Below are 24,760 nucleotides of genomic sequence, written 5' to 3'. Positions count from 1 at the left end.
CTCTGAAATGCTAACTGAAGGCAAAATCACCCCAACCGACATACCTCACATGCCAAAACCTCAAACAATTCTGCTTGTGTTTCAACGATTAAACCCCAAACGTGACCTGACTTACTCAGGCAATCAGGGTTTATTCAAAGCATTAGTAGAGACAGGCAAAGTTTGAAGTCGAAAGGCGCCGTAAGCCTGCTACTGCGTGAGTAATGTTGCATTGCTTAAGCTTTGCGGCCAACGCTGCCTTATCAAAGCGAATCACAGTCTTCATCTGGGGCTTATTTTTGAGCGTTTAAGTGCCAAAGGCTTAAAACGGACGCCGCAATGTTGAAGAATTTTTGCCATAGCCTCAGGAGATACACTTAAGGGGAAGCGCGGTTTGTTAAGCTTAAAGATATCACCGTGTCATGCGATTACAAGGTAATGTTGGATGTATTGCGTCAAAACACACAACTCCACGAACCATTTACACGTGTTTCTTAGCAACCTTTGCTCAAAATATACCAAATTTTGTCATCATTCTAAGACCCTAGCCTTGAAAGCCTTATCAGTTTACACAGCAATGCAGTTTACGTCGCCTATTGCCTGCTGAAATTTGTAAAAATAGCTTGATGGTCGATTTTTTGTGCAGCACTTAACTTTCTCGATAAACCCATATACATGCTGCTAGAGCTAGACTGTCACCTATTATGTGATGATCAATCCTGATTGTGATCACACAATGCCTAGTATTTGTTATGTCGTTTTAATTTTTTGTCAAATAAAACATTTCGAAGGAAAAACACTGCACATTTGCAAGAAGAAAGAAAAATACAAAACAAAAACGAATGAAAAACATAGAACGAATTTTTAAGGCAACGATTGCAAAGAATCAAAAAGCGGTTTTCATTGAAACCCTAACTACCAGTCGAAATGCAGAAGTGTCATAAAGCTGGAGCATGTTTGGTCCGTTTCAAAATGTCACCAATTTCCTGTCATTTAAGGTGGCTGCTGCAGCAGGAATGAACCTACTGGTTATGTACGTGCGGGCTTTTCCGTGCTTGTAAAAGCGACACTTCTTAATTGACAAGGACGTAAACACAAGAAATCCACTTACAAAAAAGGTTGTTCAAGCAAAAATCGTCCAAACGTTAATAAATTTAAATTTTACAAGACGTTGGATAACGACAGAACAATGTCGAAAAAAGTGTCAGCAATAAATTTATAAAAGCACTAATAAATCACCCAAATTTGAGGCAAACAAAATTTATCGTGTCCCAGTTGTAGGCCAGAGGTTACTCACCAAAGAATGTGAAAAACTCATTTTGCGTGCCAGGGCCCTTCAGTTTGCAGCCTGCGTCGGCGCAGTCATGCGTGAATGTCGTTCGCAAGTTGCTAGTTTTAACGAAACACCCTTACCAAATTGGACAAACATTGGTGGTGCAATCTTGCTGGTAGTGCGGGCTGCAAAGGCGTACACCTACTCGAAACGCTTTAATCAAAACGCCCGCAGACCAACAGTTCTTTGAGGGCTGTGTAGTAGTCATTATTCACTAATTTGTTTTCGACTACTGCATCATTTGTTCGAATGGCTGTGTTTTAAGAAGCGATTAAGCTTGTTAGTATAAGTGCCACCTACTTACTTTCAACGTGATTCCAAAACCCGGGTATATTTTTGTGTCTCTAACGCTTCCATATTTAGCCGGATGTCCAAATACGAATTTATACAGTCGCGTTCAAACCATCTTTGAGCGGTGACTTAATTCAAGTGCTGTACTTGCGTGGATACTTAAGTTTAAGAAAGTAAGCGCCTTATTGGCCCGACATGTTGGTATTGATAGAAACTACCGCGAAATCCTAATTTATTTCTTCTTATACTCAGCCACTGGTCCTTGTTTTCTGATGTACAGTAAACGAGAGACGATTTCGACGTTACGTAATTTGTTATTTCAACAATTTGAAAGAATATTGTTGATTAAAAGCGGGGTTTCATTTGCGACGAAACGTTAATTAACCGCTTTGGTCGCAGTCTTTATATCCAGCTGTTAGTAACAGTGCTAATCAAAACCAATATGCAACGTAGTCTGTGCTTATGAAGTCAACCCTACAATTAGCTTTTCTTGTACAACTTAGAGATGAAAAGTGCGGCAAATTGTGACGACTGATTAACCAATAGGATGGCCCACAACAAGGACACGATGTAAACCTCGAAATGTGAACAATAAAATATAAATTCGGATCGCCAGGTCTGCTAAATTCCTTTCGCCGCAGGCAATCAAACAGGGCACTTCAGCTGAATTTTCAATACAGTACTACTTAAATAAAGAATGAGATCCGCAGGAATAGCTTGATCGTTTTGTTAGCGCGCGTTAATATAAATAAAAAATGCTTTCCGATTCGTGGCGCTTTGCCAATCTCGAAAATTTATGCCAACCTCCGTTCCGCATGATCGCACCAGTGACGTCACGCCATCTTTAAGCCACTTGGCTGATTTCTTGAGCTGTTATCCATTGTCCATCGCTTTAGGATGAAGATTACAGTTCTATTTTATCCATAATACCCATGACGTCGTCCATTAATGACGAGCCCAAGTCAAGATCAAGTGCCCAGCCGTCGTCCAATGACGTGGTATCGTTGGGAAGTTCGATTTCTTGTGTTTCGACTGGATTTTCCGAAACACGTCGGGGCGGTGTCGGATTTTTGGCGGGGATTCCGTTACCGATATGTCCGTTGCCGTTCGCTTCTTCGGTCGATGCCAATCTTCGTGGCTTTGCTGGTCCGTTTATGGTACCGTTAGGCGTGGCTGGATACGCTATGGCGTCAAGACCCGCCTCGTGGCTTCTGGACTTTCCGTTTGTGATGCAGTTGTTGTTCAAGGCGGATTTTTTCATCTTCTTTCTCTTTCCTTCCTTCCCGGACCCTCTCGGAGAGGAAGGTGTTGATGTGCTCTGATGATTGAGCGCAGGAAGAGAGAAAGCGGTTTGGAGGACAGGGGAGTCCATGGGACCGCATCCTACCTCATGGGAGTGCGTGGACTTGATATCGCAGCCGTCCGGAACACTGGAGTTGAAAAAACAGGAAAATCTTTAATTTCAGTCAAACCGCCCAGACCTTGCCGGCTCAACTGACAATGCGTTTCAACTTGACTGCGCAGCGTTAAAAATACGAGACTCACTGAGAACACTGTTATATGAGTCATTTTACTGCTATCGTTACTTCTAATCTTAAAGATCTTGTCTCAGGGTAATACCACCACTTACCTATGGTTTCTGCTCTTTTTATTTCTCTTCTTGGATTGGACCCGACCCAGGGTTTGAGTTCCTTCTACGCTACCGTCTGTGCTCGTTTCGCTGCCACCTTTATGCTGGAAGTAAACAAGTTCATGGTTAAGTTTAGTTCGTGGCACTTACTGCAAACGCAGAACATGACCTTCTGTTGTCAGCATATTTCACGCAAAAACAAGATCATAATCATAAAGCCTACCCTTCTATCACATTAATTTCGTTCCACTTTTGAGTTTATTTGTTACATTCACATTTTACAGTGTCTACGAAACCACGCTACGTTATTTTGGTATGCGTATCATACCTTGCAACAGCTGCAGTGCAGCAAAACTACTAAATAAAAGGCATAGCCAAATGAAGGCCATAGTGTACATGTAAAGGTAAATAAAAGGCCATAGTGTACATGTAAACAACTGTTTCAACCTTTGCTGACAAACTTTTAACATTAAACATCTAAATCTAGAAATAAATCAACCCAACTCACTTTCAGAAAAGCTGTGTCTCCAAACATATCATCATCACCGCCCCTCCCAACATGAGCCATATGACGAAAGTCCCCCAGGGGTAAGGAAATCATTTCAGCTGACAGGAGCTCGCGCAATTTTTTGCCTCCCTTCCCGGTTCCAGCGCCGTTTTTCCCGCCGCCAGACTTCAAATAGATCGGGGCTTTGGCCGGCATTATATAGACCTTCTTCTTGCGTGCCGAGAACTTAGTGAGAGCGAGAATCGTGCTAGCCAGCTTGGTGGTTTGGTCGTCTAGCCTTTTACACAAGATTGCCTTTAGCGAAGCGCGACGTTGGATGAATAGGTGATAGCGCTTTATTCAAAAACGCCTTTCAAAGTTTGGTTGAAGATTTCCGATGCAGTGTTAAATTGAATCCAAGTCAGTTTACCGAACTTGTACGAATAAACTGCCGATTTTGCAATTGCAGTTCAATTAAAACAGCGATACACTACTTCCACTTATAATCTATAAGAAAACAAAACGACAAGTTAAACACTGCAAAAGCCTCCTTATCTTCAAATGCACTTGCACAGTTAGAAAAATCTGAACATACTAATAGCCTGGTCATCGGTCCCAGTGGTATGTAACGTGTCCACTGCCAGTATTTACTAAGCCAGCAGAGCAACTCTCTTGTTATAAATATAGAGACAAAAGCACGAATCGTCACGCTAGACTGCCCTCAGGGCACATTACCCTGCTATAGAGAAAAAAGCTGCTGTTTACTTTCCTATTTGCAAACCTGGAGCTGTAATTACCCTCGAAATGCCCTGGGCCTGGTTTCATTGTTCGAATGGACTTGTACCGTTTGAACAAAGACACTCTGGTGTCAATCAGACATCGGTCAGAAAACGTCGACTTTTCATCGCAAAAGGCCCGAAGATGATATAATCAGTACTTTGCAAACTGCAAGTTGTAAACAAAGACCACAAAAATGCGTTGATAACTATCTATTAAAGTCGAAATCCTTCGAAGAAAAACTGTTTTTTGCTGTCTCTTTGGCGCTTGTGCCAAGCTGTTAGGTAGTCCCAGTTATCAGTTGAGCAATTGTCAAAAAACTCGTTTTATAAGCTAAATCTGACGTATTAATTAGTAACCGGTACTTTTGTGTAAAGACGTCAGAACCTCGCTTAGACAGTGACTAACTTAACGCCATAGTTGTGCGTAAGCAAATTTATGCTGCAGTTCCTAACCGTTAAAAATGTGCACGCTTTTCTTCCCTGCATAAAGGCACGTTTCTTTTGGGACAGGAAACACACTCCGAGGGCAGCTGTCTAACGTTTTATACTTTTATATCTTCAAAGATAAATAAGACTAAGTGCGACCTGGCGACCTTGTTTAGTGCAATAGCCTGCAGTACGTCTAATTAACTTAACGCCCGTTTTTTTCTAATTCAAACAAAGTTTTCCTGTCCTAACAAGGAACGGAAATTGATATTTTAAAACCTAACCAGAGCATGACATCGGTTAAACAGGAAATGAGATAACACTTAACAGATTATGACGACACAAGTGCACACAAAGAACCAGTAGATGACTTTGAACATATTCGGACTTTTGATAGTATTAGATTTGTTTAATATCTGAAGTTTAGATTAATGTATTTACAATTGTACATGTTTGCCAGCCACACGGTCTAAATCCGTATTTAATGCCGTTCACCATTAAACCTGTGTTCAGACAATTAATCTACTAGTATCAGAGGTTACACGTGCTTTAACGGTTAACTCGGCGACCCTACTGACCGGATTGAAAAATCGCCCAACTGGTCAATTAGCAAACCATCAACATTTGCCATTTTCAGAAATCAAGACCACATGCCCATTATGCATGGCCACTGGCTAATATAATATTGGCCTTGGCAGTAAAATGATAGTTAAAGGGTGCTATGACACACTTCGAAGTTGCTACACAAAAAAAGTAGTGGTTTATTACGTCATCAGCACCAGTGTCGCTTTTCCAATAAGTGGTTTGTATACCCAGTAGTCAACCACATATGAATTTGCACAATATAATATACATTTTACTTGTAGTTGCCTAAGCTATCGTATAGGGTGGTCTGTTTTCCAGCAAATAGCTAATCTCATTTATCTTGGGCGACTACTTGTCTAAACCGAACCTAGTTGTCTAAATATTTGCAATGTCGCTGAAAAATCAAAACACTAGACCTGCCGTCTATTAGGTTTTTTGTAAGTTCATAGGAGAAAAATATTTTACTGGAAAAATTAATAATCAAACGACGGTAAAAGTTAGTCATCCATGAAATTTAGTCAACCAAGTGATGATGTCATGGCTAGTAGATCTAGTTTGATTCCCACGACTTAAATTACCAGCCTAAACAACAATTCATCACTAAGCTCACTGTAAAACATAACCCTTGAAAGAGACGCCTCTTCGCTCAAGGAAGCTTTTCTACGATTCCGGATACATGGCTGATGTCCCTGGTGATTTAATAATGTTGCTTTTGTGACGTAATTATATAACCGCGCTTTCAACGCCAAATTTGTCCAGATTACGTCATTTCATAGTTTGAGGCTTTTGAAACAAAAATAATGCAATCTTCCGTCTGTGAACAACTCCATTTTGCTATAAATACAGCACAATGCGTCCGTTGTCCGACTGCTAGCACGCAAACCTTTATTGCACTAGGCGGCTTGTTGTGAAACGCGGTTTCACAGCGTAATACAGGTCTAATAAGAGCATCATAGCCTACGTGCGACAGCAGCATGGCTAAAGAGTATTTTTAACACGCTACTGCGTACACTTGTCGGACAACGTTTAAAAAAAATTTTTTACGCATTTCGTAAGATTTTTTTTGTACGTCTGTTGCCAATTTTGGCGTTCATAATCGTGATATATTATTAGAAGAAATGAATTAAGAACATTAGTTTTATTTAGCCTGCTGGGCTGACCTGGTACCAGTTTTAACGATTTTGTTCTGTAACAGAGTCTTGCTTGGTCTTAAGTAAACTTATTCAGGCGTCAAGTCTAGACAACCTTCCAGCACGCTTCATGCTCCATAAGCCTATATTCATAACCACTATTTACTGACTTAAACCACATAGCGTTTATAATAGCCTGGATTACTTTGCTCTTTATTTTATAAGTTAGATCAGCGTGGTCCAACTTCTTTTCATCGCGGGCCAAAATCAAAAAATTTTTTTATCTTGCGGGCCAATGTTTTTAAATTAGAACTGAAGAAATGTGAAATTAGAACTGAAGAACAATGTGACATTGATATTAGAACTGAAATTAGAATAGTTCAAAATTTAGCTATTAAATGCTGATCAATGTGACATCTGCGGTCGAGGTTTTTCCTCGACAATAGCGACTATCAAAGCTGACTATCAGTTCGTGGGCCAAAAAATCGGTGCTCGCGGGCCAACTTTGGCCCGCGGGCCTGCAGTTGGACCACGCTGCGTTAGATGAAAGCCTGGCATTCCCACTATTCGTGCCGTCTGGGCAGAGATTTAATTGACATAACTCACGTGGAAACCACTCGTAGAATACAACGTATGCGCGGAAATTTACGTTTTCTTATATTTTAGTATTCGAATTGACTTCTTTGTATTAATATGCCTAACTTGCTATATTTTCGCGAGGCGTTACGCTATAACATAACCGCATAACGACGAAGTGCCACCGTATGTGCGAATGCATGCATTCCTTCTTTTGCAACGTTAAAATTTTCGTTCAATAATTGATTAGGCTATTTCCATTATCTCCAAATTTTCGTATAGTTACGTCACAAAGAGTTACGTCACGAATTTTGCAAGCTAATGTCATAGGCTCCATAAATGACGCAGCGTAAATTTCTTTTCGATTTCACATGCGTAAACGCGGACATTTAGAGACGCAAAGCGATTTTGCAAATTTCCTAAGCAATCAACCAAACCTTTATGGAAATATTACTGGTAACCACCCAGAAAAATTTTTTCCAGTTTCGCATTGCGACATTTTCGATAAGATTTGCAGCAATCTTATGAATTTCACGCTTGAATGACCATGAGCGCGTGTTAATGAAAAACCATTATCACGGTAACCCTTGGGGTCAAGTACCCATTATAAAATGGGACCGCTATCGAGCCTTATATGGTCATCACGGGTGGTTGTTCGAGTGTTTTGTGCTGGCAGTCGTATAACTTAATGTGGGGCCTAAATGAACTTTTAGCGCCCGTGATAACACAACACCTGTTTGTGGGTAATTAGGGGTTATATGAGTGTTGCACCCAATGTTTGAACCTGCTTTGTGAATTATTTTCTACGCGTCTGTCAAGTTTATTCAGTCGTGCAACGCCTTATAAGCACGTAATTGGTAAAGTAAGAATACGAAGCGTTTATGATGCAATAAACGTGTTTGTTGCGTGACCATTACTTGGCATATTTATACCAATCACAACTAAATGGAATTTTCAATTAGTGAGCAATGAACTGCTTATCAGGATGAACTGCTAAGACGTCAAAATTACCAAAAAATACGTTGTTTCGACAACGTCGCTCAAATTCAAAAATATTTCATGTAAAATACAACCGATATGTTCAAAGTATGTCATCCCGATATCGAATACCACATACACAATACAGCACTTAATTACAGTTTTTGTTAACGTTGTGCACATTATCAACACGAAAGCCAGACGGCCGTAATTGCTACTTTTGCCCGCTTCGTCACCATTTAATTACCTTTCTTATCTCTGCGTATTCTCACGTCACAAATGCAGCGTGCTACGTCACCATAGAAAGTGATGTGGCCCTATCTGACGTTCAATTTTAGAAAAGCGAAAACAAAATTCTTTCACAGGTAAACAAAAGGCTACTCTTACTTCCTCCTGTTCACAAAAGGCAATGCAAAAAGCAAGCGATTTTAGCACTAGACTTTCTCACGAAAACTTTTGTGTTCAATTTCCTTTTATCGCGGCGTATTTTGCGAAATGCAGGCCTGATTGTTATCAAATTCGCACAAACGCTTTCAATGCACATGCTTTTAGGCTTATAAATGCCTCCACTGCCTTTCTTAGACTACTTGCGAGCTTTTTAAACGTAAACTGTGTAGTGCTGACTTGCTTGGGCTGCCCAGCTAATAGTAACCTCTAATTTTCAATGAAGGTTTTGCGGTCGAGGGTCTTGCGCTAAAAGCAGAAGATACCAACGAGCAACTCAAAACGTTTTTTCATTTCGTTTGTCCCCAATCGCAAAAATAGCCGAAATTGTCAGAAATCTTGGTCGTGCATCCTTCGCACGAAAGCCGACTTTTTGGTCTGTCCTTATATGCTTAGGAGCGATTGATTTTTGCTGCAAAGTTTCACGCGAGCTAGCGCAGCAAAATTTCTTGCATTCCGCCAACGCATACAAGTGTCGATAGTTACGAAATAAAAGAATCGTGTCACATCATTGCAATGTCAAAACCACAGCGAGCAAAATTCACGACACAAAACTTGAGGAACCTTCATTGCTTTGTGGAAGGATTGATGTGAAACGATCAAAACAACGTTAGTAAATTTATTTTAAGTTAAATTTTAACTCCGCGAATACAAAGCCTATCAAGATTTTATTACACTCACGCGGGCAAATGGTCCATAGAACACCCATAGTAAACACTACATCGAGCTAAAGCAAATTCGCGCATACAGCTACTACGTTGAACTATGCACTTCCTTTGAATTTTGACATTTTTTTTCAAAAGAACTCTATTGCAGTATTGAAATTTTCTACACAGCAAATACCTAAAAAAATCAACCAAAATAGGATGTACCATAATAGAAATGGCCGACTCGTAATCAACCAAAAACCGAAATAGTAATCCAACTAACCAACTCAAAGCTTCGTTGTTTTCGTGCGTTAAATACCTACTTATAACTTTCCTATTATTCAGTACGTGTTTTGGATATTTTGAAATCGTAAATTTCCTGTTTTCTTCCTGTTTGGAATATTTAGGTACGTTTCTTTTTCGTCACATTTCTATTTTTAGGCTGCCACTATTTCACCGGAAAAAATGGTGCGTTCGAAGCTATTTTTCACGGTTTTTTGTTAACCTAACTAAAATGTTATAACACAGCAATAGCTTGAACCTAACCTAAATCTAATTTCCACCAATAAAACCTTAAATAGCTAAATAGAACTTTTGCATACTCATTCTCCAAACCTAACCGCCTATCTTTAACAACGGCTTACGTGTCTTCTTTTTTTGCATACGATTGCTAACACTTAAAATGACAGCTTGTGACGTTTATGATTCAGTGTTAAGTCATAACGCTGCTTTATGATAAAATCACTGCATGATCCCCGACTGCTTAATGAATCTGGTACAGTACTGTACAATTATATCAGTCCAATTGCTTGGACTTATATCGCACTATATTTAAAACTACGCTGTTGCGTTTGCTATAAATCACGAACCTTATTTACGCGCTAATCCTTGCCAGCAGATTAATCACTTTGTTTTGTGGTAAATGCTGCAGCTATATTTCTCTGACAAAGCTGTTGACCACCTTACGAGTATTTTCCTCTTCCGCAAGCTTTAATTAGCGTTCTATAGGGGTCAGTTGGGGATAACTACACCTAGCGCTTTGGTGAATTATTGACCGCTTTGGCATCGTATTACTTAGTGTCGCTAGAATTTCTTTCAATTCCTTTGTTTGGCTTTCACGTTCTTACCGAAAGACATAGTCCACTAAAATCCAATCTAACAGGTCTAAAATCAAGTGCCCTTATATACGTCACAATTGCTCTTGTGACGGCTGGTTTACTGTGGGTCATCAAAAATTGCGCTCTATTATTTAGGCAGGGAGCATAGGTCATTTTCAAATTGATCGCCAGAATCGACTGAATTGTTATCATCTGGCAGATTTGGCCACAACAAACTGTACAAGAAATCGCCCCACAAGACAGGATAGTTTCGAAATAAAGATATAGAAAAACGCCAACAAGATGGCAGTTCGTCAAGTCGAAGCTTGTATACGAAAACGTATTGTCCAAACAGCAAAGCAGCCACACTGTAAATTTATTCACGTAGTTTTCGCATAACTCAATTATCTTAGCGCGTATCAAAATATTTTGACCTTGGCAAAACTTCCAGTTACACTACACCTGCAAGTATGAAAGCATTCACAGTAAAAGGCTAGTTGTAATTTTTACAATGCTGCTCTAAGCTTTTCGTTCAGCAACTGCATTGACTCGAGCAAAATGCTGAAACTTTGCAATAGAAATGATTAATGGGATTGGCCTTTGCTTTGCTGTACCTGCGTATGTTCATTTGAGTCTGCATGTCTATATTTTCCATATTTCACCTGGCTCGCGCTCTGTGCGTGGTAATATCTATCAATACACAAGACTTCCTAATCATATCCTATGGTTTCTAACTAACTATGACAGCGATTAACCATCTTGTGATAAAAAAGCTGAAACGTAACAGCGTTAACAATCTTACACAATCTCTTCTGAGTCAGTTCGAAAACAGTCACAGTAAAAATTGTTTTGGGCATAACAAAGGCCAATAAACCACCGACTACCCGTCATTGCTGCTGTTTTCGATAATAAACGCGATTCTTTTCAGTGCAGTTGTAAATTCAAGAGAGAAAAGCGTTCAGTGTTGTGCAACAGCTGGTTACTCCCAAAGTACCGTTCCCAGGGGATAACTCCTGTTGCTAGCATAATAGCCTTTGATTAATAGTATTTTGCACACGCGTTGCGTTCTGTAGTAAGACTAGGCTTCCCTTGTCGATGTCAATAGAAATTTTGTGAGAATACAAACTGGTGCCAACGGTACCAATAAACTGTTTTCACGGAAATAATCATTTCGTTCAAAGACGTTACAACACACTAACTACCTTCCAATAAATCTTCTGCCAAGTGTTCTGTATGGTTGTAGCACCCTCCTAAATGGTGGTGATTTGATGTCTTTTGTCACATTTTGGTTCACTTCCAACCGTTCCATGCTCTTCCCACGTCCTAAATCAATTTGAAAAAGCTGACCATATTAGTAGTTAAAAGAAGACACTTGTAATAAAGCTGCGCAAATAAAAAGTCATTTTCTCCTATCAATTCTTCTCGTTTCAAGTATGCCACGACAATGTTTTGTTTATGACATCATAATAAGAGTGCGACTTGAGGGCAAAACATCAATGACAAGCGCTTGTCGTTTTTCGATGGCCTAGCTCGTTAAGTATGCGAGGGTGTAGACTCCGAAACAAAAGTAAATCATAAACGCTGTAAGCTTCTTTTACTTTTATTGTTTCCCGTTTCTATCGCTATGAGTATTGTTTGATTTCTGACCCTTTTACGTCTTGTGTGATCCATTCCAAGCGTTAACTGGAATGGGAATGTCCTGTCAACCTATTTCTGCAACTGACACCCTTTTCACTTATGACGTCACTATGAATCTATTATTGTCATACATAGCATCACATTAGCTGCTATTTCCGGTGCGTTGGAAAGTTTCTAAATCACTCACTTATGCATTTCCGCCCCTAACTATTTTCTATTTATTGAATGCCCTGTTGGACGTGTTGCATATGTGCTGTCCGCTATCTGCTAAATTACGCCACAATATCAAGCATTGTGACGTAATAAGTAAGATTACAGAATAATTTACAGAATATTTACAGTCTGCAGTGTAGACTCTGCAGTCTACACGCTGTGAAAAAGAATCCGCATTCTTCTAAACGAGTCTAGTAAGCGCCACCCACGTAATCGCAATACAGCAGAGACCACTACAAATGATCGAAATCATTACAACAGTCTCAATAGGAAAGCGTGTTGCTTACTTTGACGATACATATATGGAAATGGTGGCACGGTTTATTAGGTGTCTTAACTCTCGTGCGCGGTTTGAAACAATTCTACGCTTTACATCCGCCTTGTGCTTTGTAATTGGTGACGTCATATAGATCCTTAGTAGACACTTTCTGTCCCGTGACTTGATATATTTAATGCTTACCTTATAAGCTCAGTCTTAATTAAAATTAATTGCGATGACGTTGTCTTGGTCGTGTCACTGATCACGTGCCTGCGAGTTTTGGTTTTGTACCTTTGCTTGACCCCTTTTGACCTATCGCAGAATCCATCTTGGAATTCTTTAGTTTTTTCTGTTTTTGTTTTATTAAATTATTGGTTGTTGTTTTTTTCAAGTTAACTGATTTTTATTTTGGTTTTGTACCAATTACATCGATAACATGTTTGTAGGAATTTACTGGTAAACAGAGCTATATCGTTGAAATACCACCTGGCTTTTGTTATTCTCACGATCTCCTTCACAAAAAATCCCACGACGACTATCTCTTTGTAATCCTTATTATGCCGTCATAATAGCAATTATCACGTCACTCTAATCACCATCTCAGATTGTCGATTTCAACTGGTCAAGTGGCAATCGCTTTGGATGTTGTGCTTAGATACAGAGCTTGTTACGGAGAACGTTCGTGTATTTTGAAACAGGAATAGCAGCAATTAGTAGACCACCATCACCTGTTATAGCTTCGTGTTTTTGGCTTGGGTTTGTGGAAAACCTCTTATTTCAAAGTTATTAAACCACTTCAAATGCTATAAAAAGATTGAAAAATAATCCTGGGTTTACCAACCATGCCGCTCATACCACGTTTGTTTTCGTCTTGAAACAAGATTGACTTTCCATTTATGGCCGCTGTAAAGCTAAATCTAACAGCTTACAGTTGTTGCGAAGTTTTTCGCTGTCTTCCACTCAAATTTTGATGGTCCGCGCAACAACATTCTGATTTCTGACCTTTCTTTGGCTTTGTGTAACTTGCAAATATTTAACTTGTATTTTTATTGAGTTGGAAGCTTTGCTCGTAAGCAGCGAAAATCTGTTCCATATGTTTATTTATTTTCATCAGAAGTGACCACAGCTGAAACAACAGTGACACGGCCAAGCGGTCATCGCTCGATTTTATTAACTGCGTACCAAAGAACTACTTATTAGATCAATATCAATTCGACAAGGATTGTTCGCGAATCATACGGTTTGAAATTTGCTTTTAAACAGGCTTTTTAGTAAATTTTCATAAGCCCTTTTTCAAAAATACTATTTGCTTGGTCTTCAATTTTTTGATCATGAATGAGAAAGTACTATGGTTTGTATAAAATCTTTTCTCACAATTTTAGCAAATCTTTAAGTTCAGAAAGCTAAGCAAGCATCAATCGATCGATGCTGATCCCACACCTGCATATATTTGGGGTTGCTTGACATAGTTTCAATATTTTCAGTAAACATTCGATTCTGTATTTTTTAATTAGCTGTTGCGTGCCGCCGTCTAACAATCGTTCATTCATGAATTTTCTGCATTACGTCATAGGTAATCCTTCCGCAAAATTGATCGATGATTTGTTAATTTTGTGTCGAAATTTCGTTAAACACAATCTTGTGCAAAGATAGCGATGTAGAATCGGAATTAATCGCATTAAACTTCAAAACCCTGATAATACAAACCTCGGTACATGGGTATTCTCGGTATTCTATTTCAATTGTTTTTTTTATTAACTTTTGACTCATACGTTACGGCATAGTAACTGGGATTTGTGATAAATAAGTGTTGATAACGAAATATTTTATCCCCGGTTCGACATATTTACGCTTATGACGTTATTTACGACGTGTTTGACGACATCCTGCGTAGGTTAAAATAGTTTTAAGCTTTTCCATTTTCTCACGTATAACATCCGTAATTTTACGAACCGAATATAGTGACATTGCTGAAAATAGACAAAAATTGAAACTTTCTGAACTGCAATTAAAAAATGGGCATACACAGTATGTGATTATAACATCAATTTTGAAGTTCGTCCTGTCGATATTGGTCGACGTGGTGAAGAGGTTTCGTTGCAGTTCATTTTCTGGTTAATGAACATTGAACATGCTTTTCATTATATGTTAAGGTATATTTATGCTGTCACTGTTCACTGGGGCTGGTGTGATAGAAACATGAGGAATCTGTGTTCATTTAATTTTTTTATATTTTGCATACGAGAAAGCTTTTTTTGGTTTTGCTGTTAATTTTGAACATTGAAGTAAGGAATTAAAAATTTACTCTTTGTGGTTGTGGCTTCTGTAGCGCTACCTTGCGGCCGTCATTTGCACACTGCTTTTGCGCTTAACCACCTCGTTATAAATACACTGTGACGTCATATCGTGGACAGCGCCGCCTCTTCAACGTATTAGAACACGTTAAATTAAACATTATGCAATTTGTGATTCTAGTGGCACGACAGCTAGCAAACTTCACGGTATTCAAGTGCCCATAACCATTCAGATAACCAAACAATTCATCGCATAGGATTGCAAAGCCAGTGGAGTCTGATGTTTTTCTATTTCCGTATCTTACTTTCTGTCTTCTTTCCAAATTTATTAATACCTCTGGTGTTACGTCATAATGGCTTGTGTTATAAAACTATGAATCACGTCGAATAGGAGTTGAAAGGCTTGGGAGGTCGAAATGAATGATGTTTATTACTTCCGCAATTTGCCTGTAACTGGGAGAAGAAAAACATCAGCTTCTCGTCAGATGATGAGATTCAATGCAGTAACTTTTTCCATGCAGTTATTCTATCATCGCGGAAAACGGTTAATTAATGTTATTGCGAATTTACGTGCAAAGGTTTTGTGTTGTATTTCTTTGCAGAGTATGTTGTGTGTTATTGTTTGAACTTTGTAATTGTTTGCAAGTTGCAATTCATCTCGTTTGTAAACTTCAAACAGTTACACCGCACGTAATATACTGTTAAAAGGCAATCCTGCGCAGTGAAACTCCTTTTCAACGCTCACACGTTTTCAACTTTACGGCTTGCTGTATGTGAGGGTGTTGTTTTCGTCTACCCGAAGAATGCGGAACCGAGGCTACAGCGAGTTAAATCTTTCAACTCACAGCTTGCTCTTCACCATCTCCAAATGCTTTTCTTAGTTTCTTAAATGTCAAAAATAGGTTTAACGAGTCTTACGACTTGCTGTCCTTTGTGCAAATTACTTCTGTGACCTCGTGAGGATGTTGACGGTATTTCCACAGCCATGTGGTTTGGTGTGCGGGCAGTAATGATCTTATTTAAATTAATGTCGGTCACAGCTTGAGAGGTTCTATACCCTCTGCACCGTTGAGCTGCAATTGCTTGTTGACTTTTCAGATTTCAACCGGTAATCTGATGTTTGGATTGCCTTGTTGCGCTACTGGAGTGTCGGAGTGCCTTTATATGGATAAAAAAGCCTTGATGTGGAGGTATTTATAACTCCGCTCTGACCCCAGTTTGCCGTTCAGGTTTTTTATTTACTTGTTTCGTTAAAGAACAACATTTGTAATAAATACAAGGTTTCAATTAATGGTATAACAACCACAAGACATCCCGTCACCGCAATTCAACTTAACATTTGACCTGAAAGAATCTTATCATCCGATAATTCTGCCTGAATACAGGGTCACGCGTTTCTAATCAAGGACAATGTTGTGATACTGTCGTCTGTATTGTGTATTGTGTAAGTTGACTCTTACCTGTTTTCAAGTTATTAAATTTAACCTTTTCCAACTTTTCATGTGTTTTTCGTAATTTTTACACTTCAAAGCACCTTCGTCATTGTGATGTCATTACAAGGCGTTGCGCTGGTTGAGATATGGTTTCAAACAAACTTGATTTCATTTTTTTGGCGACAATACGTACCTGGCCCCAAGGTACCTTTTTGCTGTAAACTCAACTCCGGGTGGAGGGTTTACCACACACCGGTATGTTTTGATTCTGTTTCCCTGGTTTACAGCCACACAGTGGCGTTGTATCAGGTTAGCTTTGCCCCTAGAACCGCCATGTACTGGCTAAGGAGAAGCCTGTGGTTTAATGTTTACATCCTTGTCGATAAAGTTGCAGATTACAAAAGTTCTCTCCTTACTTAGACGCTTTATGCTCCGTTTGATGAACTCAGGTTTTATTCGGTCCGTCCAAATGTGTGTAGTCAGTTTGGTTCAGATTTATGACGTGTTTTGCAACAGACAATGTAACCTTATTACCTGTCACTCTTGATTTGCATATATTCGTGTTTTGGTTTTGGTCTGTACTTTAACTCTACTAATCTGTATGTTTTCGCGATTAAAATCATAAAGATGCCAGATATGTCGGCCGTCCTCTTAGCCGCAACTACCTTGTAACAGTAAGAAGTACATGTTATAGGCTCATGTGTGGCAATAGAATTTACGGTTTGGGTTGAATTTTTTTCGGAAAAACGTGACGCGGAAGTTAAATAAACGGTTTTGAAACGACAGAAAATCCTTAGACGATAAGTTCATCGATATAATTAATCCGAAACAAGATATCAATGTGTTAATTGGCAGTACGTGCAGCCGTGGTAACGTGCAGTCAGATTGGCAGTCGTGTTTCTGAAACAAAGTTCTGTTCTCACTGTCCTTCATCATTTGTGAAAGCTTTTAATTATGACAGTTTTACGTTTGTTTTTAGATTCTGTGGTTCAATATCTCAATGTATTAAACGATTAACGTGATTCCATGGATAACATGAGTTAGAGTTTTGTCGACGTTGCGCATTCTTGTCCATATCTACACCAAAAATCATGTGTTTATCAGTAGATTTGAGGTTCAGACATGTTTTTCGCGGTACTCTAAATTATCAGAACTTCATAGAACTAAGTATTGCGTCTAATTACATTTCACGTCACCAAGTTATGTTACAATTTGTTTCAGTTGGAATCCACGAAAAGCTCTTTTCCGGACTCCACCACGACATGTAGCGGCGGCGACGATTTTGAAACGATGGTACTGATGCGTTTGAAGAGAGAGCAAGAAAGGAAGCGAATGCTTGTCGAGCAACTGAAAGCTGATGAAGTAAATCCGTGATAAGTTTTAGAAATTTTACTTGGAAATAATCGATCAACAAATTAAAGAATCGCTCAAAACGAAGTGGATTTATTCGAAATCCATTTAAAAGTCTGGCTGACGTACTTACAGGTTTCTTAATGTACAACCGTTACTTACCGACAACTTTGATAATGTCCATTAGAACGAAGATTGATGGCTTTTTGGGGAAGACTGAAGAGTACAACAGCGTCAGAATAACTTCCTTGAAGGTCACTATCTTCAGATTGGATCCGGCTCATGCGTCATGAAATTCCTAAAAGAAGTAATATCTCTGGAAACTTCTGAAGTACTTTGACAGTTGAGATCAGAATCACTCCAGTTGTGATGCTTGCATTGTGCTTGCGGGAAGGGCAAAGCATTTTTGTTATTCAACGAGAGTGCAAGGTTATTTTACTTCCGTAACGTTTGCACGTTTTATTGTATTTGTAAACTGCGCAAAGTTTTAGTACCACAAAATAAAAGAATATTTGATGATGTAAGAATTTCTTTTATTAAAACTAGATTGTAAACCGGTTCCTTTGATAGTTGAATTTCAATCAAATCATTCATCATGCCAGGCGTAATCTTCTCACTGGGACAAATACTATTAGGCCATATAGGATATGTTGACGAGAGATATTTCTTGTCCATATATGGTACACAATTGGTAAATTATTGTTAAAGTGGACGTCGCAGGTCGCGTAATGTAAACTGAGCCGTTGATTCCACCTATCTCCTAGATCAGTGGTTCTTAAACTGGGGGGCGCGCCCCCCTTGGGGGGCGTGTAACATTCGTAAGGGGGGCGCGAGAGATGACAAGGTGTATATGAGCTATGTCTAAACATGCTTTCTTGACTTTCACTATAGGTTATTTTTACTAAAATTTTAAAGTGTGTCACGATGGCAATCGTATTTTTGAAATTTGGATTCCTAAATACGTCAATTGTTACGTCATAATATTTGGTGTTTCTCCTCATTGAAGCGTATCGTTTTCGTTTACTCAATCATGCACTCCTAGCTCGACTAACTGTTCTCTTGTCTTCTCTTTTTGCGGTGACCTGTTTTTTCTCACAACGGGGGGCGGGGTAGCAAGAAAAACTTTTACAAATGTATCACTTGTAGAAATACTTAATTTACTTTAGTTTTACAATTATGATGTATACAGGAAGTCAAATGTTTTTGCTACTAAGCTATAAATATCCGATCAGTTTACGACATATAATTTTCGAGTCATTAACGATTGAAAATTTGTGTGCAGTGTCGACCACACATAATAAAAATACTGGGTCAATTGACCGTGAACAAATTCACCGGCGATAATTGGTCGTGGTCAACTGACCGGCAACAAATTGGCAACAATAAAAATACTGGGTCAATTGACCGTGAACAAATTCACCGGCGATAATTGGTCGTGGTCAACTGACCGGCAACAAATTGGCCGGCGACACAAATCAACCGCTACGCATTTTATTTTTATTTTTTACAGAAATTAGCATTGTTGTTTATTCAAATTATATGATTTGAGGTCAGTTGGTTCTAGGTAAATTTACGTCACGGTCAGTTGTCCCCCGGTCAGTTGTCCCCGGTCAGTTTGTTCGCGGTCAATTTCCCACGGTTAATTGTCGTGGAACCGTCGTTTGCAGCGTCATCTTCATGAATATAAAGACAAAACCTAGGAACAAACTTGACTGTGCAGCCGACCTAAGATGTGCATTATCTTCCAAAAAGCCTCGAATTAATCGTTTGGTTTCCCAAAAACAACTACATCCTTCTCATTAATGAAAGTTAATTGAAAATAAATTGTTGTTTTGTTTAATGCTTTTTTATTTTGCAATGAGGGGGGCGCGAAATTTTTAGGTACCGTCAAGGGGGGCGTGTGCCAAAAAGTTTAAGAACCCCTGTCCTAGATCCCTTAGAATTAGATTACAACAGCAGTTACATAGATTGGATCGTTCATATCAATTTGCTCGAAAAAGTACTTTGATTAATTTTTCTGCCATGTTCAACACAGAGGTAGAAAAAGACTACAGTCTTGATCTTTAAAGCGCGCATTCCCTCTGTAAGTCCGCGCTGCTTCAGACTTATATTCATCGATGCTTGGGCAATGTGAGATTGCTAATATGTTTGTTTCCTCAAATTTTTGGCTGGCATTTAGCAAATGGTTTGGCAAACGATCAATAGAGTGATCTCTGTATGGTGCTTCCACCTGCTGACCATTTTCTTTTGGTCTATCTGAGTCTATAACCAATAACGCAAAAAGCCACTTCCATGAATGACAAATATTCCACTTGAAACTAATCTGTCAAGAAAAATACGAATTTTGTAGAATTTTTGGGATTTATGCATTGAAGATAGCTGGATGTAATTTACACATTACATTAAACATTGAACAAAGGCGCTTTGAATTACGTGAAAAGAAATACTGGACTGGCTATCTAACACTAAAAATAATCATAAAGTATCACCATTTACAGAGGAATATGTGTATTGTGTTTATAGATATCTTATAAACTATAAAACGTGTTTTATAAGATATCTATGATGGTGTTACACATTTTTGGACTGTGTTCTTCCTTTTCTGTCACTTGCAGCTTTTTCTGTATTTCTTAACACGTCAGATATTCCATGCGTAGTATAATATGACTTTGGAAACTCTGGACAATCAAGCGAAGGTATCTTGCCACTATCGGTGCTGGAAAGCGATTGGTCACGTGACTAGATCGGTCTCGGTTACCTTGGAAGATCTGGAAATAGAAATGTGTTTGAGATGTGAGGAAAATATCAAAAATTCGTTTTGATCACTGTCTGTGTTTTAACTGCAAATGGTTAATTCAGACTCGAAACTCAATCGTGATATCTTCGTGCAATTCAATATGATAAGAAAACTTCTTCAAACACACTAGTCAAATAACTATAATAAGTTAATTATTAATTCACTGACACATGACAGTCTTCAATTTTTCTGGGTTTTCTTTAACGCGAAAGTAACGTAGCGGCTTTACTCAGATAACAAATATCAATTCACCAAAACTGTTGTGGAGACTATTGCATTAGGTACTATGACACTTTATCGAAAGACACTTTATCGAACGACTCTTTATCGAACCGACAGCTGATCGAACGACACTTTATCGAACCGACAGTTCAAGCAAGATTTTTGCGTGTTTCTCAAACATTGAGACAATAAGCCATTGTGATGTGCGGTCTTTGTAATGGTGTACATTAATGAATTGTGATGTATATACCGCTGGTGCTCTCCCTAAAGCAAAATCATTAAAGCGGATGATACAGCGAAAGCGCGTATGTCCAGAAGGAAACGGCTTGATGGATGAACTCCGCGTGACACCGAGGGGAGAAGCCTTCGTTGTCGAGGAAGACGATGAGAACGAATTCTATATGTTTGCGTCTCAAAAGAATCTGGATATACTGAACAACTGCGTTAATTGGTTTTGTGACGGTACATTTGATGTTGCCCCACTTGGATACCAGCTGTACACGTTACACGCGCTGGTCGATGAAAATCGCACGGTGCCACTCGTATACACCGTTACCGAGAACTTCGCATAAAATGCTTCCAGGCACTGGCATTCGTTCCGCCTAAAGACGTTGTACAACGGTTCGAGGACTTCCTGGCCACGTTCAGTGACAACGATGAGCAGCACTTGTCTGAATACATTGACTATTTCGAAACTACTTGGATTGGACGATTGTGTCGCAGGAATCGTCGTCAACCTCTATTTCCTATCCGGTGTTGGAATGTCTTCCACCTGGTTCAAGATGACCTTCCACGAACGAATAATAATATTGAAGGATGGCACAATGCGTTCAGCAAGCGTGTCTCAATATCCCATCCGACGCTTCGCAGACTCGTCAAAAAAATTAAGCGGGAACAAGGTTCCAACGAAATGTTAATTGAGCAATTGAGTGCTGGAATTGATGGTCCACCTCGGAAGAAGCGCTACGACGCTGTCAACCAACGGCTGAAGAGCATAGTCGAAAATTATGACTCAACGAATATTGACATAAAAAGTTATCGTCGAGCAATTGCACACAACTTGTAATTAAATGAATGCGATTGAAATGTGCACTTCGTCAGTTGTCGTGCTTTTAACAGCGCATATCGTCAGTTGTTTCGATAAATTGTGGATCTTTTAACCCTATCCTAACCAGGCTCGCGAGTTTACTAAAAAGACTAGGTGTGGCCAACCCCGCACACACATTTGCAATCGTTAATTACTAGAAAACTATGCGTCGTAGACTGATGAGATTTTTACAGGTTAGTAGAAACATCAACTGGCTTCCTGTATACATCACAATTGTAAAACTAAAGAAAGTGAATTTAGTGTAAATTAGGTATTTCTAAAAGTGACACATTTCTAGAAATTCTTCTTGTTACGCCGCGCCCCCGCTGTGCGGAAAACCAGCTGACCGCGAGAAGAGAACGAAAGAGAATAGTTAGTCAAGTTATTGGTGCGTAAATGAGTAATACGCTTCAATGCGGAGAGAGAGCAAAATTATATAAATATCACAATATCTCAAAAATTACAAAATCCAACTTTATCAAACAAACATGGACAGATAGCTGAACATTTTTTATGAAAAGTCACCAAATTTCAATTTTCTACAGCAAACAATGCAACTGTACGCCACGTTTTGCTATGACTGTGTGCGAGAGAAGCAACAGTCGATTCGATCAGCTGTCGGTTCGATAAAGTGTCGTTAGATCAACTGTCGGTTCGATAAAGTGTCGTTCGATCAACTGTCGTTTCGATCAGCTGTCGTTCGATTAAGTGTCGTTCGATAAACTGTCGTTCGATTAAGTGTCGTCCGATAAAGTGTCTTTCGATCAGGTGTCGCGTCACGATTGCATTATACTGTACGTTCGATTCCTTTTCTATATTGAACAGGATACTAATAATGTTTAATTTCCCAGGATCAGACTAGACAGCAAAATTGTTTAATGTTAACGCAGTTGAAAATTCCAGCGTCATTATTATTATCTAATAAACGAATACTCGAACATAAAGATATGATGACGTAACTTAAGCCAGCACAGCTAGACCACAAGTCGATCCAATTACATATCGCCATCTATGTAGGCTATAAGCTACATCCCCAAGCCTAGACCTATTGTACGTTTAATAGTGAAAAATGTGATACTAGGTCTCGTCATAAACTTGAACCCTTCGGGTGATGAACATTTCTACGCTTTCGTTGCACAGACAAGCACTTATGCGTGCTTATATGATTGTGAAATGAAAATGAATGATTATGTATAGTTCATAGAATTTGCCTTGTGCGATTGCATCTAGTTTACAGCCATTTAAATTGTCAATCCATCGTCTTTAAGACAGGAAACAAACCTCATATGAATTGTCATCTGTTAAATAGCACTGAAGGATGCAACAATGTAAGACGCTTTCAGCAACAATGGAACAGATGCAATCATAGACATCGGAAATATACACACCATCGCAGACATGCAAATAGCCTACCTATAAAACGTTTATACTTCCGATGTCTATGGATGCAATACATTTTTACTTACGACATCACTGCCATTTTCCTGTATAATCTGCAGAGTTTCAGTGGAATTCCCATAAGCAATTTTGTAACTTGTTACCCACTGTTCATGGTCATGAGGTCTTCCTTGAGTGACAACAGCTGTTACAAAAGTAGGAACCTTCAGGTCAACTTGAATCCAATCTCCTGCTTTTGCTGAAAGTGTGAAGTTTTTACTTTGATTTAATGTTATTTAAAGTGATTTTAATGTGAAAACTGGTTAAAGAAAAGTGATTAAACTGATTGTCAGGTTTTGGTTTGCTCAAAGATTACTTACCACTTTGGCTACCAGCGATACCAGAAGCCCACGCTCCAATATTGCCAGATGCCATTTGATTGTCCAGTCGAGCATAATTTGGAGTTTGGCCTCGCGCCCACGACGATGATGCAGTTATGTCCTGATCCCTGACTCTTCCATCTTTAAGACCGACTGAGCAATGAGTCACTACGAACAAATATGAATAAAGGTACTGCATCAGACTTTTTCAAGTTTTGTGTATCATTGCACATCTAAAATATGAAAAATTAATTGCTACATCTCACAACTTATTTTACATTTGTCATTGTGCTGGTGATTTGTGGCGCTCAACTTTGCAACAGAATCTGGAAAATATAATTAGTCATCCACAGAGTTAGTAGCTGTTGTTAGGAATTCATTTTTTGTAGCTGGTAAGTGTTATAAAGCTAAGCGACACTTGACGTTGCTCAAAACGTTGGAATTATAGTCTTTATTTTCCTTCAAATACGTTGCATTGCAAAAAGCTCCATTTTAATAGTGAATGAAACCATGTCACCTGCAAGACGACGAATCTCTGTTCTCATTTCTTCAATGTCATCTGGATCACATGTGCATGACCCTGGTAAACCACGAACTCCGGGAAGACCTACATCACCCTTGGCACCTTGCGCACCCTGTGGTCCACGTCGTCCTGGGGGACCCTGAGCTAGCGGTAGATGGCGCCCTTCATCGTTGCTGCCCCGGTTTGGAAGTTTGAGACAAACTTCATCTGAATCTCCTCTGACGACAATGGCAACGACCAAGACGTAAAATAAACGAAATGCTTGGAACATTATAACAATATTTATGTAATATGTCTTAGCAACTCTGTACAAGAAAAAAAGAATAAATCTTTCTAGCTTTTTGCAAACATATACTCGGTGTAGTGTTTTCTGAATTTGTTTCTTTGTTTTTTCTTATTTTTATTTTCAAAAGAAAGATCTAATAGCAATTTTGTTAAACTCACGATAAATATACAACTTAACCCTTGTTTTAGCCGCTTTCGTTTTGTTTAAAAAGTATTGAGTCACAAATATTTGAACCGTCAGCAAGTCTTCAATTTCTACAAAGATGAGTACGACAAACTCTCTGCCTACACTTACACAATAAACCTACGGTCAGATTGATTGATTGTTGTTCATGTAAAAACGCTCTCTTTTTATCACAATGTTCAAATGCGTTTAACTATAATATTCATAATTTTTAAATCTGGCCCAAGTTTTGTTTAAAATAAATATTCAAATGTGCATCGGTTGAGTGATGCTGTCAGGCTTAACATAGGCGCGGCTATGCATAAAACTAAACTGGAAGCCTAAAGCTTTAATAAA

General features: G+C 39.0%; 3 protein-coding genes across 4 annotated transcripts in view; 1 reads left to right on the top strand and 2 right to left on the bottom strand.

Annotated features, from left to right (window-relative positions):
- LOC143463248 (dnaJ homolog subfamily C member 17-like) overlaps positions 1 to 18,090 on the top strand; it is a 32,296-nt gene extending 14,206 nt beyond the window's left edge. Inside the window, exons 10-11 of one of the 2 annotated variants that reach the window (XM_076961681.1) lie at positions 17,441 to 17,581; positions 17,757 to 18,090. In XM_076961681.1, the coding sequence (XP_076817796.1) occupies positions 17,441 to 17,581; positions 17,757 to 17,768 (153 nt within the window). In that variant the 3' untranslated portion in view covers positions 17,769 to 18,090. Of the gene's footprint in view, positions 1 to 17,440; positions 17,582 to 17,704 lie in introns of both variants that reach the window. The other variant, XM_076961682.1, reaches the window with a different exon arrangement.
- LOC143463257 (uncharacterized) lies at positions 724 to 4,252 on the bottom strand. Its single transcript, XM_076961695.1, has 3 exons — positions 3,742 to 4,252; positions 3,234 to 3,337; positions 724 to 3,033 (listed from the first exon to the last, which is right to left on the bottom strand). Exons 1-3 carry the CDS (start codon positions 3,934 to 3,936, stop codon positions 2,508 to 2,510), a joined length of 825 nt encoding a protein of 274 aa, XP_076817810.1. The 5' UTR covers positions 3,937 to 4,252; the 3' UTR covers positions 724 to 2,507.
- A 1,759-nt stretch (positions 18,091 to 19,849) lies between the features above and the next one.
- On the bottom strand, positions 19,850 to 24,226 carry LOC143463258 (lactadherin-like). Its single transcript, XM_076961696.1, has 5 exons — positions 23,950 to 24,226; positions 23,711 to 23,758; positions 23,433 to 23,600; positions 23,142 to 23,311; positions 19,850 to 20,337 (listed from the first exon to the last, which is right to left on the bottom strand). The coding sequence occupies exons 1-5, from the start codon at positions 24,224 to 24,226 to the stop codon at positions 20,200 to 20,202; spliced, it is 801 nt and encodes a 266-aa protein (XP_076817811.1). The 3' UTR covers positions 19,850 to 20,199.
- Positions 24,227 to 24,760: the final 534 nt, after the last annotated feature.

Source organism: Clavelina lepadiformis, chromosome 6 (genome assembly GCF_947623445.1).
Source record: "Clavelina lepadiformis chromosome 6, kaClaLepa1.1, whole genome shotgun sequence".
In the NCBI taxonomy this organism is placed as follows: domain Eukaryota; kingdom Metazoa; phylum Chordata; class Ascidiacea; order Aplousobranchia; family Clavelinidae; genus Clavelina; species Clavelina lepadiformis.
Note: the sequence above shows the minus strand (reverse complement) of the source record. Positions and strands in the feature narration are given on the sequence as shown.